This window comes from Mus caroli, chromosome 9 (assembly GCF_900094665.2).
Source record: "Mus caroli chromosome 9, CAROLI_EIJ_v1.1, whole genome shotgun sequence".
In the NCBI taxonomy this organism is placed as follows: Eukaryota; Metazoa; Chordata; class Mammalia; order Rodentia; family Muridae; genus Mus; species Mus caroli.
The window spans coordinates 83,589,569-83,603,020 of NC_034578.1; the positions used below are offsets into that span (position 1 = coordinate 83,589,569).

At 39.8% G+C, this 13,452-nt stretch overlaps 1 protein-coding gene across 1 annotated transcript in view; it reads left to right on the plus strand.

The window, feature by feature from the left end:
* LOC110302392 (cytochrome b5 reductase 4) overlaps positions 1-13,452 on the plus strand; it is a 33,751-nt gene that overhangs the window by 1,569 nt on the left and 18,730 nt on the right. Inside the window, exons 2-7 of the mRNA XM_029481967.1 lie at positions 5,106-5,135; positions 6,774-6,882; positions 7,667-7,724; positions 9,211-9,304; positions 11,966-11,998; positions 13,416-13,450. Coding sequence (XP_029337827.1) covers positions 5,106-5,135; positions 6,774-6,882; positions 7,667-7,724; positions 9,211-9,304; positions 11,966-11,998; positions 13,416-13,450 — 359 coding nt within the window. The remainder of the gene's footprint in view (positions 1-5,105; positions 5,136-6,773; positions 6,883-7,666; positions 7,725-9,210; positions 9,305-11,965; positions 11,999-13,415; positions 13,451-13,452) is intronic.

Here is a 13,452-nt window from a genome sequence, read left to right on the forward strand (position 1 = left end):
GCTTCCTGGTGCTCACTGAAGGCAATATTGTGGAACTTGGTTTTTATTACAAGAAACTCTTCATTGTACTTCCAGCTCAGCAAGGAGGTCAGCAACTCTTCAACTCAGATTTGTCTCCCTTAAGTGATAGTGGGGGATTTGTAAGAAGAGATGGGAAAAGCAAGTTGTTGATTGGTCAGAAAGGAGAGTTTGGGGTTCTTAATATAAGTATAGGAGGGCAATGCACCACTTCACAGATTACATAGGTGGTGGTGGTGGTCGCCTCCTTCTCCTCCTCCTCTTGCTCCTCCTCCTCCAGCTTCCATGTAGACCAGGCTTACCTCAAATTTGCAGCTATCCTTTAGGCTCTGCTTCCTAAGTGCTGGGGTTATAAGTGTACACCGCCACCATGCCTGCCTATGCAGGCTACCTTTATTTTATTTCATTGCANTCCTTGGGATTGAACCCAGGGCCTTGTGTATGCTAGACAAACATCCTATTACCACTCTGCAGCACTTGCTTGGTTATATTTGAGGGTAGTTAGTATTTCATCCATCAGGGATTATGAGCTCATATTAAAAGAGCATTGACTGGTGGGACTAGCTGCTTCTATGCACGTTCACTCTTGGAAGCCAGCCTTGAACCACGTTTGCATGGGTGCTGATAGCTTTTCCTGAAGCAGCTACTAAATAACATATTTAGTTATGTACCAGTGTTACCAGGCCTTTCCTAACCAACTTCAGTCTGACCTACCTGGGAATCCTGATAGGCCACTTAGCAGTTTGAAGCAAGGTTGGAGTTTAAGCATATCACCTTCATGATCCCAGAAACCTCAGACCAAGAGCTAGTCTCGCACTGCTGTTTCCCAGTGTACCTAGCAAATGCCCATGAGGATTTGTATCAGAAGAACATGAATTCAACCTGAAACCCTCTTCCTACCGACACAGGTCGGTTGTTAGGACACCCAAGGAAGTAAGTCAGAAATAAAGGGCAGTTGTGCTGTTGGGCTATGTTAGACCTCTCCAAAGTTGTGATAATCATGTCTTGAATTTTAGAGAAATGAGATTGAATTGAATACCTAAGTTTAAAATGGCACTATTAAAAGCAGCCATGCGGAACTGAGAATGAACCACTGAGAACTGCGTTTTAGAAAGGAAAAAATAGAAGCACATAAAATTAAAAGCTTGTCATATGAAGAGCTCAGTAGGTGAGACAGGGAAACTGCAGGGAACACGAGATCAAAGAGCAGAGCTTACACAGAATAAATATGGTGCATAGAGAACACATGCACAAGACATGGAATCTCCCTGCCTAAGGCTTGTAAGCAGACTTCTAGAAGGAAGTCACAGAGAGAGTGAGGGAGAGGCAGTGCATGAAGGTGATACAGGCTAGAACTTTTCAGAATTAATGAAAGGCAGATATCTAAAGTTTAGCAAGTTCAACAAACCCCAGACAAGACCAATAAACAGCATAACATGTAAAACATGGACTGTACACACCCAGAAGGTGAAGACTAGCCAGAGGAGACTCACCGACACAGCACGGCTCTCAGACAGCAGCTAGCTCGGTGCTGCCTACTGCAGCTGAACTCCCAACCAACAGCAGAGGCTAAAAGCAGAATGAATTGTGCTTTGAAAATGTTAAGGAAAAACAACTGTCGTCTTAAATCACTGTGTAGAAAAGTTAAAACAGATGTACACTAGACCATCAAAAGACCAAAGCCCCTCCCCTGGAGGGTAGAACCAGGATGAGGAGACGGAGATTTCAGCCCAAGCCCTAATCATAAAGGACTAAATTATAAACACTGCTCTTTTCCTCTGCTTGTTCAGGGAAGGCAGCATTTTTCTTAGGAAAAGAAGGTATGAGCTTTTAGAAACAAAATAAAAACCTCCTTTNCTATTCCATCTTTATTCCTGACACTGATAACTGAGGCAGCGTGATAATAGCTTTGGAAATAGCAGAGTTTTATAGACAGATTTGGGTCCAAGTCTCATCTCTGCTACTTAGACCTTGTTTTCTTAGGTACCAGTCATAGATGGTACCTAATGGTAATACTTTTCATTAATAAAATGAAGCATAATAATGAAATGGGAAAATAGTATATGAGTAAATGTGCTTGCCACACAAGTCCAGACTCCCAGAACCCAAGTAAAAGCTGCCCATGGTAGAGCAGCATCTGTAATCCCAGTAATCCCTAATAACTGGACTAACCTACAAGGAGATTCGAGGCAGGCAGGGAGGGACAAGAGCTAGGCTGACTAAGCTGCACCCAGATACACTGGTTTTACAGTAAGACCCATGCCCAAAGGTTGTCTCTGTCACCTACCTTTGTGCCATGACCACACATCAACAAGTACACACGTGGCAACTTTAATATTTCACACATTTACACTCATGGATGAGCATTGTAAAGATGTTGAGGAATTAACTGAAGCAAAATTTGCCAGCCACCTGGAATCTCAGCAACATGTGTGTGTGTGTCTGTGTGTCTGTGTGTGTGTCTGTGTGTGTGTGTGTCTGTGTCTGTGTGTGTGTCTGTGTGTGTATCTGTGTGTGTGTCTTTGTCTTTGTATGTGTCTGTGTGTGTGTCTGTGTGTGTGTGTGTCTGTGTACCACAAGCTTGAGGGATCCTTAGGCTAGTGTGAAGGGGAACCTCCCTACCTTGTGTCATCTTTCAGTTTGAAAATTTGGATGTTATTTTAGTTTATTCTTTAAGACTTTAAAAAACTCCAAACAACTTGCTGAGGGGATTAATGTGATCATAATTGTGTAGCACTTGTGTGGCTATTAAAATATATTAGACTTTTGTGAATTGGCTGCTGTCATTACAATTACACTTAAGATCCGACCCCCCCAGCTTTCCCCCTCCCCTTGCCCCCCACCATACTGAAGAACATAGTGCAGCTGACTGGCAGGGCAGTCTCTGACTAACTGAGCTCTTCCAGAAGAGAGGCTTTAGCCAACATTAGGAACATTTAGCCAACATTAGGAAAGGATGTCAGTTTTGTGTTTCATGGAGTCTTTCAAATGATGCAACTAGTTTTCAACAAATACTGACTTTCTTCTTAGGGAAACTAAAATGATGGAAATGTAAATGTGTTTAACATGGAAAAGAGTTTATATGACTCAGCTTTTTAAAACTTAGACTGGTATAATTGTGAAGGTAATTTAAATAATTTAAGAGGAAGCTTTCTTCATACTGGAATTTTCTTATATTAAAAAATGGCCAGCAAGGGAGTTACTTCTAAAAAAATCCAATAAGTTATGGCAGATTGAAGTCAGAGCACATTAGGCAAAATAGTCCTCTGATGTAATTTTTTTTTCCTAGAAACAAATTACCTAGAGTAAATTTTCAAAATCTATGAGTGCCTTGGGTAAAAACAGATTTTTTTTTTCATGACAAATGAAATGCATTAGACCATGGCTCTAAAGTACCCAGAGATGGCTTTAATTTGCAGCACTGTGAACTCGCTGTTTCTTTTCAGATAAAGCAGATAATCACAGCTGCAGTAGCCGTCACAGGTCACACTGATGGGGGACAGTTAGGACCANGCAGTGGACGTCAGTGCTCCCTTACAGTGGTAAATGGGGTTCGTAGGCAACGAGAAGCAATAGGCATTTGAGGTATATCTTTTATCCTGCTTTAAGTCTTGTATGGTTTTAGGAAGTATTAAACAACAGCATTAGGAAGTATTAAACAACTTTTCAAGAAAAGTAGGGTGGGGTTTCAGGGGAGACAGATTACATCTTGGCTTTGCTGAGGAGCTGTGGGTCAGTTTAGGCCTTGGCCTCTTCTTGAGGAATGTAAATAAGAGTAAGAGTCCTTTTAGCTATAGGATTATTTTGATTAAGAGGGGGAAAGATGACTGTCTGGTTTTCTTAGTTATTATCACTGTGTGTTGGAGGACTGAATTAGAGGTGGTTATGGGAGTTTGGATTATCAGAAATTAGGAGACAAAACATTTGAAAGCTGAATATGTCACACACCTGTAACTGCAGCCCTTAGGAGGTTAGACAAAAGGACCACGCATTTAGGGATCCTGAGGCTAGTGGGAAGGGGAACACCACCTTGTAACATCTTTGACATTTTGAATATGTTATTTTAGTTGGTTATTCTTTAAAACTTTTTAAAGCTACTAACAACTTGCTGAGGGAATTATTATGACCATAATTGTGTAGCACTTCTGTGGTTATTAAAATATATTAAACTTTTATAAGTTGGTTGCTATCCTGAAAAATATACCTGAAAAATGTTTTCTGGTTTTTAACTCTAATAATTGTATCATATGTACATATGAAAATCTTAACATATTTGCTTCATTTTGGTGACTTTATGCTTATTATAGTATAGGTATAGTTACAGACTGACAGACTGATAATAGTCAGTGTTAATATTTGTATTTTATAGAATATAAGCAGTATATTACNTTTTCTCTATACTAAGTTAGAATATGATATCTCAGACAAAGCTTGGGGTGTAAGTACTCTAGGATGTGTATGTGGCTCAGTTGTAGAACCTGTGCTATGCATTCTCAGAGTCCACAGATTGATTGCCAGCACTTGGGAGTAGGAGGTCAAGAAATAAATCTACCAAAATACTGGGAGGGAGATGCACAGATTGTGTGTATACACACACACACACACACACACACACACACACACACACCTACCTCTATCTGGAGCAATGGGCTGATGGTCTCCACTAGAGTGACTTACTTGAAAGAAAGGCCTTTGATGTCATGGCCCTATTTCTTTTTCTTTTTTTCTTTTTTGGACAGACAGATGGGTGGATGGATGCGGCAGAGCTCTCCAAGCCAAACTACTCAACCAACAACTTTATTTCTTTACTTTGGCCTTTTTATACATTCTTAGACAAAAAAATTATTTAGAAAATTACCTCATATATAAAATGTTACACAAAATGGGAGTTACAGAAAGATGTTTATATCAAGTTTAAAATAGACCATATGTGTTCATATATAATGAACATGTATAAAAGCCCCATTTCTATTCTTGGAATTTCTATTCTGTTNGTTTAACAATAACATAGTTAACCAATGAAAATGACTTGATGTTCTCTTTCATGTTATAGTATTCTTATCTGACTTTTTCCTTTCCAAATACAGACTGTCATGAAGGAAAGAGAGTCTTAAATGGTAAGTCATATAAGTTAATAATAAGAATTACTCATATTTACATGCTTATGTGTGATAGTGCTACACAGAATTGTCTGGGGTATTCAGACTTTTTTAAAATGCAAAAGCTGCTGTTGCTTAGCCAAGCTTAAGGGATTTACTAGAACATTATGGGCCCCTTATTTTACCTCTTCCTCTTAAAATAATTGCTTCCATGAAATCTCTGAGCCCAATGCATAACTGCTTATAGTGAGTAAAATAGGGCTAAGGTGGTCTCTTAGGCATGTGACAGATTTCAGTAGCTTATTACTCTAGGCTGCTCCTTGACTGAGCAGTACGGACATTCTCATGGTTGGCACTGCCCTTTTAGCATCCAAGTGTGCTGTGGTGGTCAATACTGATTCATGAAATGCATGGGGCTCTTCTGAATTATGTTATTGTACCTGTAGATTCAGATATTTTTTTCCCTCCCTTTTTACAAAACCAAGTTTTAGAAATAGAGTTAGCAAGCTAGGTNTGCAGTAGAATTACAATGTTTTTAAGAGAGAAAATCNTCTGTAATTTGCCATTTATGATGTTTGGAGTTGCTATGGTGTAAGACTGCAGTAAATGCAGGGCTGATCTTGGGCTCCATCTGATGGTTGACTCTCCTGTGATGCTACAGAAATAGTCGTCCTTCTTACCTACCACGTGTGGCCTTCTGTATCTTTACTTCTGGTGCACTCTATTTAACGTTTCAATTAAAGATAGCCTTAAATGTGAACCATCACGCTTCATTGTGGAGCTGATACATGTTGTGACTTGGATCCTGTATAGCAGAGAGGTGCATCTGTATCTGTTTTTGTGTATGTATCTATGTACATAGGTATAGATTTGTATTTTGTAACTGTCTCTACATTTGACTTAGCTAAGTCTATATGATAATTTTATATTTGCAAATGTAATATGCCTGCTTTTTGTACCATTATTCCAACAGCTGATTAAAATCCTGAGAGGGATAGATGAGTTGTGTTGTGCGATAGGGCCCAGGTCCCTTAAGCTGCCGTCATTTTGTCAGCTGCACTGTAGAGAGGGAGAGTGTTCTTTTGGACTGCCTTACTTCTTTACGCTGCTCTAGCTTGGCTTACCCTGTGCTCCCAGAGGCTATCATGTAAGATTTGTTTGATGGCTTCTCCTTGTACATGTTGAAATCAAGATAGATTTGTTAAGTTTGGCATTGCTCTCTTCTCATAAGCGGTATCTCTGTGCTGCTCTCTTGATTTTTAAGAGGTATCTGGAATTGATCTCCTTTGTGCTGTGGTAGGTTTCTCTCATTAGAACTGTAATGTGTATAAGGGTAGACAAAAAAGCCAGACCAAAGGACACCATGTCTTATGATCCCTTCTCTATGTAGTAAGTAGTGCCATTAATACATGTCCATCAGTTTAAATCTACTCTGGTGTCATAAGTCACAGTAATGGCTACCACTGGCAGAGAGTAAGCTTTTGGAAAACACATAAAGAAAATGCTGGTGACAAGGGTCTCTCTGCCTTATGAAAATGCATGTATTAATATGTCCTTTATGTATGTATGTATGTGTGTATGTATGTATATTTATTAAAATGGGTCAAGTGTGATGTAGATAAATTGCTGTTTGGTTTTTTTTTTTTTTTTGAGAAGGCATGCTTCCTAAGAGCCAAGTGACAGACATACTGCCCAGAGATGTGACAGACACACTGCCCAGGGATGCGACAGACACACTGCCCAGGGAAGGCCTCAGTTCTCCAAGGTATGCTACTCTTAACATTTCAAAGTGATAGCAGTTCTACACAACCCCACAAACATAGGAAAGAGCCAAAGGGTTGGTTTACTGCTTCCTGCCAGTCAGTCTTGCTTAGGGCATGAACTGCAGTACCTCATTTATCAGATGCAGAGGCAGCGGGAACTGTTCCATAAACAGGTTTTAAGTAACCAAAGTAGGATTCATTTTGAATACTTTAAAACACTGCCTTTTTTTCCTGATAATAAAATATGTATTCAGGGTAGAAAGTTTAGAAAACATAGAAACAGGAAAACCAGTTGTAACCCCATTAACCATAGACCTGGCTGCCTAATACTGTGCTTTTTGACTTATGCACCACCTGTCCACACTATAATCAAATTACGGTTCCGGTCTTGCCTGTGAGCAGTATCTGTTGTTAGTATTCTGTGAAAGCATTTTTTATTTGCTCACATAACCATGCCACCTTTATCTTAGTATTCAATCTTTATATACCTATTTTGGTGGAGTTTTTTAAAAAATAAATTTTAATGGAAATACTTTAAAATGTTTTAAACACTAATTTTCCTGACCAAATGTTTGTTTATGGTGCCTTAAATGCACTCAGGCTTCTTTTTTGTTATTCTTTTCCCCTCCCGTGGTCTGTGCTAACAAAAGCACTTTGTTATACATAGGGTTAAATAAGTTTGTGGACAGTTTTGTTAAGGGACTAAGAATGCCACCATGTGGCTGTCTTTACATAGAGAATCAGTATTGACTTGATCAGCTTTACCTTAACTTTGATTACTTACAGCTATGATTGGTTCCAAACAGAGTCTTCAGTCACCATTGTTGTATACACCAAACAAAAGGTAAGCATCTATGGGAAACAAATAGTAAGGATTAGTCAGTTTATTTATATGAGTCCTTTTTCTACAATCTTTTTTTTTTTTTTTTTTGTTTTCTCGAGACAGGGTTTCTCTGTGTAGCCCTGGGTGTCCTGGAACTCACTTTGTAGACCAGGCTGGCCTTGAACTGAGAAATCCGCCTGCCTCTGCCTCCCAAGTGCTAGGATTAAAGGTGTGCGCCACCACTGCCCAGCTCTACAATCTTTTCTTATATTAACCAATTCATTCTTCACAACAACCTCAAGGCAGCAAGCACTGTTCTCTCCGTTTTACAAAGGATTAATTTGTTTAGAACTTAGGTATTCTGGCTCCTACCTGGCAGATATGCTGTGTAGTCTTTAAGCCTCTTAAATATTGTGTGTGCTTTCCAGTTAACTTCACTGTAACATGACATCTTCTGAGATTACAGAACTTACACTGCTGAGACTTAATATGCTTGAACTGTCCTGGCCTTCAGGTGCCCCTGTGTAACAAAGGCTAGGGAGCTCATTCACTTGTGGGGTCTTGGAATGGCACCTCTTCTATAGAAGGCACCATTAGCTGTTTTCAGCCACATAGTCCAATGCCTGCTGAGCTTCCACACTTGAGCCTTGTGGATCTAAAGGAAATCCCTGGAATTTTCAAGAATTCAAGCTACTTTTATAGAAGTGCAGAGCCTCATCAGAGCAGGGGCCTCCTCTCTACTGCAGTGGGGATTTGAACACTGTGTTGGAATGGCCACCCTCTTGACTGGTAACAGTTGAGTTGGCTCAACACGCCACTAGTCCTATGTGCCTTTTCCCTCTAGCTCTTGTTTCCTCACCCCACAGTCTAAAACTAAGAGGGCAGCCCCAGAGAAGCTGGGATCTGCTCTTCATTAATTCCTGTGGGGTTTGAAGTGCAGTGACCAAGGAAAGGGGAGACTACTAAAGGATGATGTAGTCAACACATGGTGTAAGTAGTGAGTACCACACACTTTCACTAAGTCTCCATAGAAATGAAAGCTGTCTAAAATGTCCCTGAGTAAACTTTTCATAGCTGATGTTAATAGGTTATGTGCTTCTCCAGCATCACACAGTAGTNGGAAAACCAAAATGAAAGTAGCTAAAGATTTTGATTTCTGGCTTATATTTTTATTTTTTGCTACATTGTTTCTCAAAAATAATATTCTTGAGTAACTAGCAGATGCTAGTTACTCAAGATCTACAGATAGTCTAAAACCAGATAGCCATGGTGGATACTGAACAGAGCACATGTCTGCTTAGTGCTAGTCCTACCTTTGTAGAATTACAACGATGTCCAGAGAAGGGTAGGAGTTGCCTTGGATGAGAAAGAAATGAGAACCAGGAGTAATATTTATGTTGCTGGAGATCTGTAAAGCAGTGCATGAAAATGTCACTCAGCACCCCACAAATGGGGTTGTTGGGGTCAGTCTCATGCTTTAATCTTTTTGTCTTTACTTCCTTTTAAGAATATCAGTTTAGACTCAATAATCGTTGACCTCCAGAATGACTCCTTGAGAGCAGAAGCAGTCATCCAGGATCATTCTTACCTTGTACATATTGGTGAGTACTGCATTCTTATTCATGAGAATAGCTTGCTTCCTTTCATTATGCAGCAGTCTGCTCTGCAGTCAAGAGTGCTGTAGTTTTTTATTTGCTATTGTTGCTTTGGGTTGTCATTTTTGATCCTTTTATAGTTACTGTTTTCCTTCATGCTAATAAAAATGAAAGCATGACCCCCTTTCCAAGTCTAGGCAATCAGAAGTCTAATGTGCTGTCCATTGCATGACAGATACCTGACTTCAAGCAATCAGATGTGGTCAGAATCCATCATAAAAGTCTCTCGTACTTGATATCTATAAATAAGTCCCTGGAAACCTTTGGTCACCATCAGAGCATTCCTTACTGGGGATGCCCCATCCTTGCCAGCTCTGTCACAGGATGTTAAAGGCAGAGACCAAACACCCCGGACTGCAAGTTCATATTGTGTCCCTCAGTTGCTGATCTCCTCACAGCCCAGAGATAAGCCTTGTTGATTTGGGGCTGTCAGAAGCAACGAGTCAGCACTGAAGTTTGGAACCAAATGTTGGATCCTGTTTCTCACTTATAATGAGTTTGAGTCTAGGACTTCCTTGTTTTCTTCTCTTATGACTATGATGTATTTCTAGTTAGAAAATAGATATGTCACACACACAAATATCCCCAAACAAGAGCAAATATATACTGTGTTTTAAAATGAATTGTTATTGTGTATCTGTGCTTGGTGTGTATGTGGAAGTGCCATAACAACATGTATGGAGGTTAGTTTTGTGGACTGGGTCCTCTCTTTTCTACTCTTACATGGATTCCAGGAAAGGAGGGAGCTCAGGTTGTCAGGCTTGTGTGGCAAGCAATATTTCAGGATATCTGATCATACTGTGACCCCCGAGACTGAACACTGGGAAAACCTGTCTTTGGTTATGATGTGGCTCAGCTCTGTCACACACGTTTAATCCAAGAGTGTTGCAGGATATTTGATCATACTATGAGACTGTGTATTGAAAAATCTGTTTGTAGTTGTGGTGTGGCTCAGACTTAGCACACACCTTTAATCCCAAACAATGAAGGTAAAGTTATTTGTAGTAGGAAGCACCTGTGTTTAAAAGTGATGCCTAATTGTGTGGTAGACAAAGTGACAAATCAAAGAAAGATTTGACAGGATAGGATATGCACAACTCTTGTGAGATGAAAGCTATGAGGGAGCAGTGCAGGGGGTGAGGCCATTTCACTGGAGAGTGTTACAGAGACAGGTTGAAGAGAGAGAGAACAAGCTAGACAAGGTGATGACAATGAGCCAGAGAATGAAAAGGAGCAAGAAAATTAGAACAGATTGCCAGAGTTAGTTTGAGGCCAAGCAGAGCAATTCAGGAAAAGCTGAGAGAAACCAGATTGAATCAGTCAGCATGGAAAGATATTTTGAGCCAGAATAGCTGAGTTGACCAGCCAGCCAGAGTCCCAGAAAGAGCTAGAAAGCAAGTGAATACAGAGACACTTGGCTACCCAAGATGATGAGNGTGACAAATGCGGGATTAGCCCTAAAGAAGTCATTTTTATTACCCCTCCTAAGGCTCAGGGAACCCTGTGGGAGGGGGAATAGAAGAAATTTAAGAACAAGGGGAGTGAAATTCCATTCTCTAATTGANNTAACCCATGTAATTATGAACTCACAGCCACTGCAGTTACTTGGTTTGGATCTACACAACATAGGCCTTCTCAACAGGCATTCATGGGTGGGGGATGGAGGTGAGGGAGAGGTCTGTGGGACCCTATCCCTTGTTACTGAAGTATAGGTTTTATAGGTTTCTGATGGAATCTGGACAAGAGGGAGCCACTGTCTTGAGTTGCATGCACACTGGTGAGCCCACCAGGCTCTAGTGGATAGTTCACACAGATGACTATGATCCAACCCAGAGAGACACAAACAAGACAGACGTGAATGTGAGAAAGAGCTGAGTAGGGAGAGGACAGGTGGCCAAGGAAGAGAGGAGAGGGAGAGAAGGTAGGGCTACAAGCAAGCAGAGTACATTTATGTACATAACAAAATTAATAAAAAGTAAGCTCTTCCTGGATGCCAGTGCTATATTGNAAAGACTGAAGCACTNGAGAATTCAGATGCCAGATAATCATATTAATACACTGAGATTTAGAGAGAGTGGTAAAGCCACACCTTGCATTCTCCTTTTCTAGAATAGATGTTACTAAGTGCAAAGTCTGTCCCATGTTAACCATTATGTCTATAACACCTGACAGTGGTTGGTTGCTTATAGGTTGCCCCCCCCATTGTTTTGGGGGCACTGAATGGATGTTCAACTATAAGAAAGAGGCAGGGCAGCTAAGTTGACTGTCTGACCCATGTGAACAGGGCACAGACTGCACAGTGGGGCCTGAATCCCAGGGTCGCCTTGTCTTTCACCTGCTCTGCTCACTGTAGGATTGTCAGTGTGGAGAAAGTGGGTCACCAGCTTGTGGTGCTGAAATATTTACTCCTCAGTTAGAAAGAGATANGGGAAAATGGAAGGACTTTAAGTAGTTAGGAACATTCATTTTCTTTTAGTCTCTCATTTTTCTAGTCCTAAACATTTTGAAATAGTGCATTAAAAATGATCTTACAGGTGTGTAAGACTGATTTTTGTGAATTGAATTTTAGTGGTAATGATAAACTTTTTTTTTTATATATAATCTCAGGGCTAAGCCATGAAGTTCAAGAAAAATTTTCTGGTAAGTACCAAAAATTATAAACAAATTATGCATATATAGATATAGATTTATAGACAAACACACACACACACTCATAGAAAGAAAGAAATCGAGGCCTTTATCTTATTTTCTTACATATTTATTTTCATGTCATAAAATACACTAATTTTAAAGTACACTCGGGTTTCTGGTTTTTTCCTATTTTCTTTTTCTTTGGTTGTTGTCTTTTTTAAAGATAGATTTATTTATTTATTTATTTATTTATTTATTTATTTATTTATTTATTTATTTATTTTATGTATGTGCGTACACTGTAGCTATACTGATGGTTGTGAGCCATCATGTGGTTACTGGGAATTTGAATTCAGGACCTCTGCTTGGTCCNGTAGGCCCCGCTTGCTCTAGTCGGCCCACTTGCTCCAGCCTAAAGATTTATTTATTATTATATCTAAGTACACTGTAGCTGTCGTCAGTCGTACCAGAAGAGGGCGTCAGATCTCATTATAGATGGTTGTGAGCCACCATGTGGTTGCTGGGATTTGAATTCAGGACCTTTGGAAGAGCAGTCAGTGCTCTTATCTACTAAGCCATCTCTCCAGCCCCTTCCTTGGTCTTCTTATCTCTTTAATTTTTTTCCCTCTTTTTCTTCCTTAGAAGTAGTCCTGTCTCCTTTCTGTGATTCACTCTGCCCTGTTCCTCACGTGCAGCATAGGCACACAGACAGGAACACTTTTCATAGACTCATGCAGTCATGTGGATGCCAGGTTCACAGTGTGGAAGAACAGAACAGACAGCGAGCTGCTGAGCAAACAGACAGTTTGTGTGTTACAACTTTAAAAGCATATCCACCTCATGAGACTTAAGTTAGGGCCTAGAAGTCCATGTTTATTATTGGCCTCACATGTGGAGCTGTTCTAGTCCCTGAGAAAGGAAGAAGAGCATCTAGAAGGCTTTCAGNNATCAGAGATTCTCATGGACTCCCATGGACTTCCTCGGTGCTGAGTCTTCTGAGTCTGTTGTTATAATTTTAGGCTCAGTGTTGTTCTGAATTCACATATATAGACTTCTGAGCTTTAATTAAAAATATTAAAGGGAAATACTTTGAATTTGGTTTTGTGGGTTCATTGAGTGTGACTTGGGTTCCAAGCTGTTGGCTAGATCTGTGTCCATGACTCTATCTGTGCCCCTTTGAATGCTACACATACAATATCTGACCTTGATAAGTTGGTTTGGAAGAAGCTAATCTGAATCTAAAATAAACTGATTTTTAACATCAGATAAAATAAAAANCAATTTTATTAAGTAAGCAAAATCTTATTTTTCTATTATCATCATCATTATGTAATAGCATACAGTATGACTTATGAAAAAGGTTGGTTTTAAAATAAAATCTCACATTTAATGTTAGTGAAACAAATAAAATTTCTCTTCATTTCAGTACGGGTTATTGAAAATGTTGGTAAAATAGAGATTGT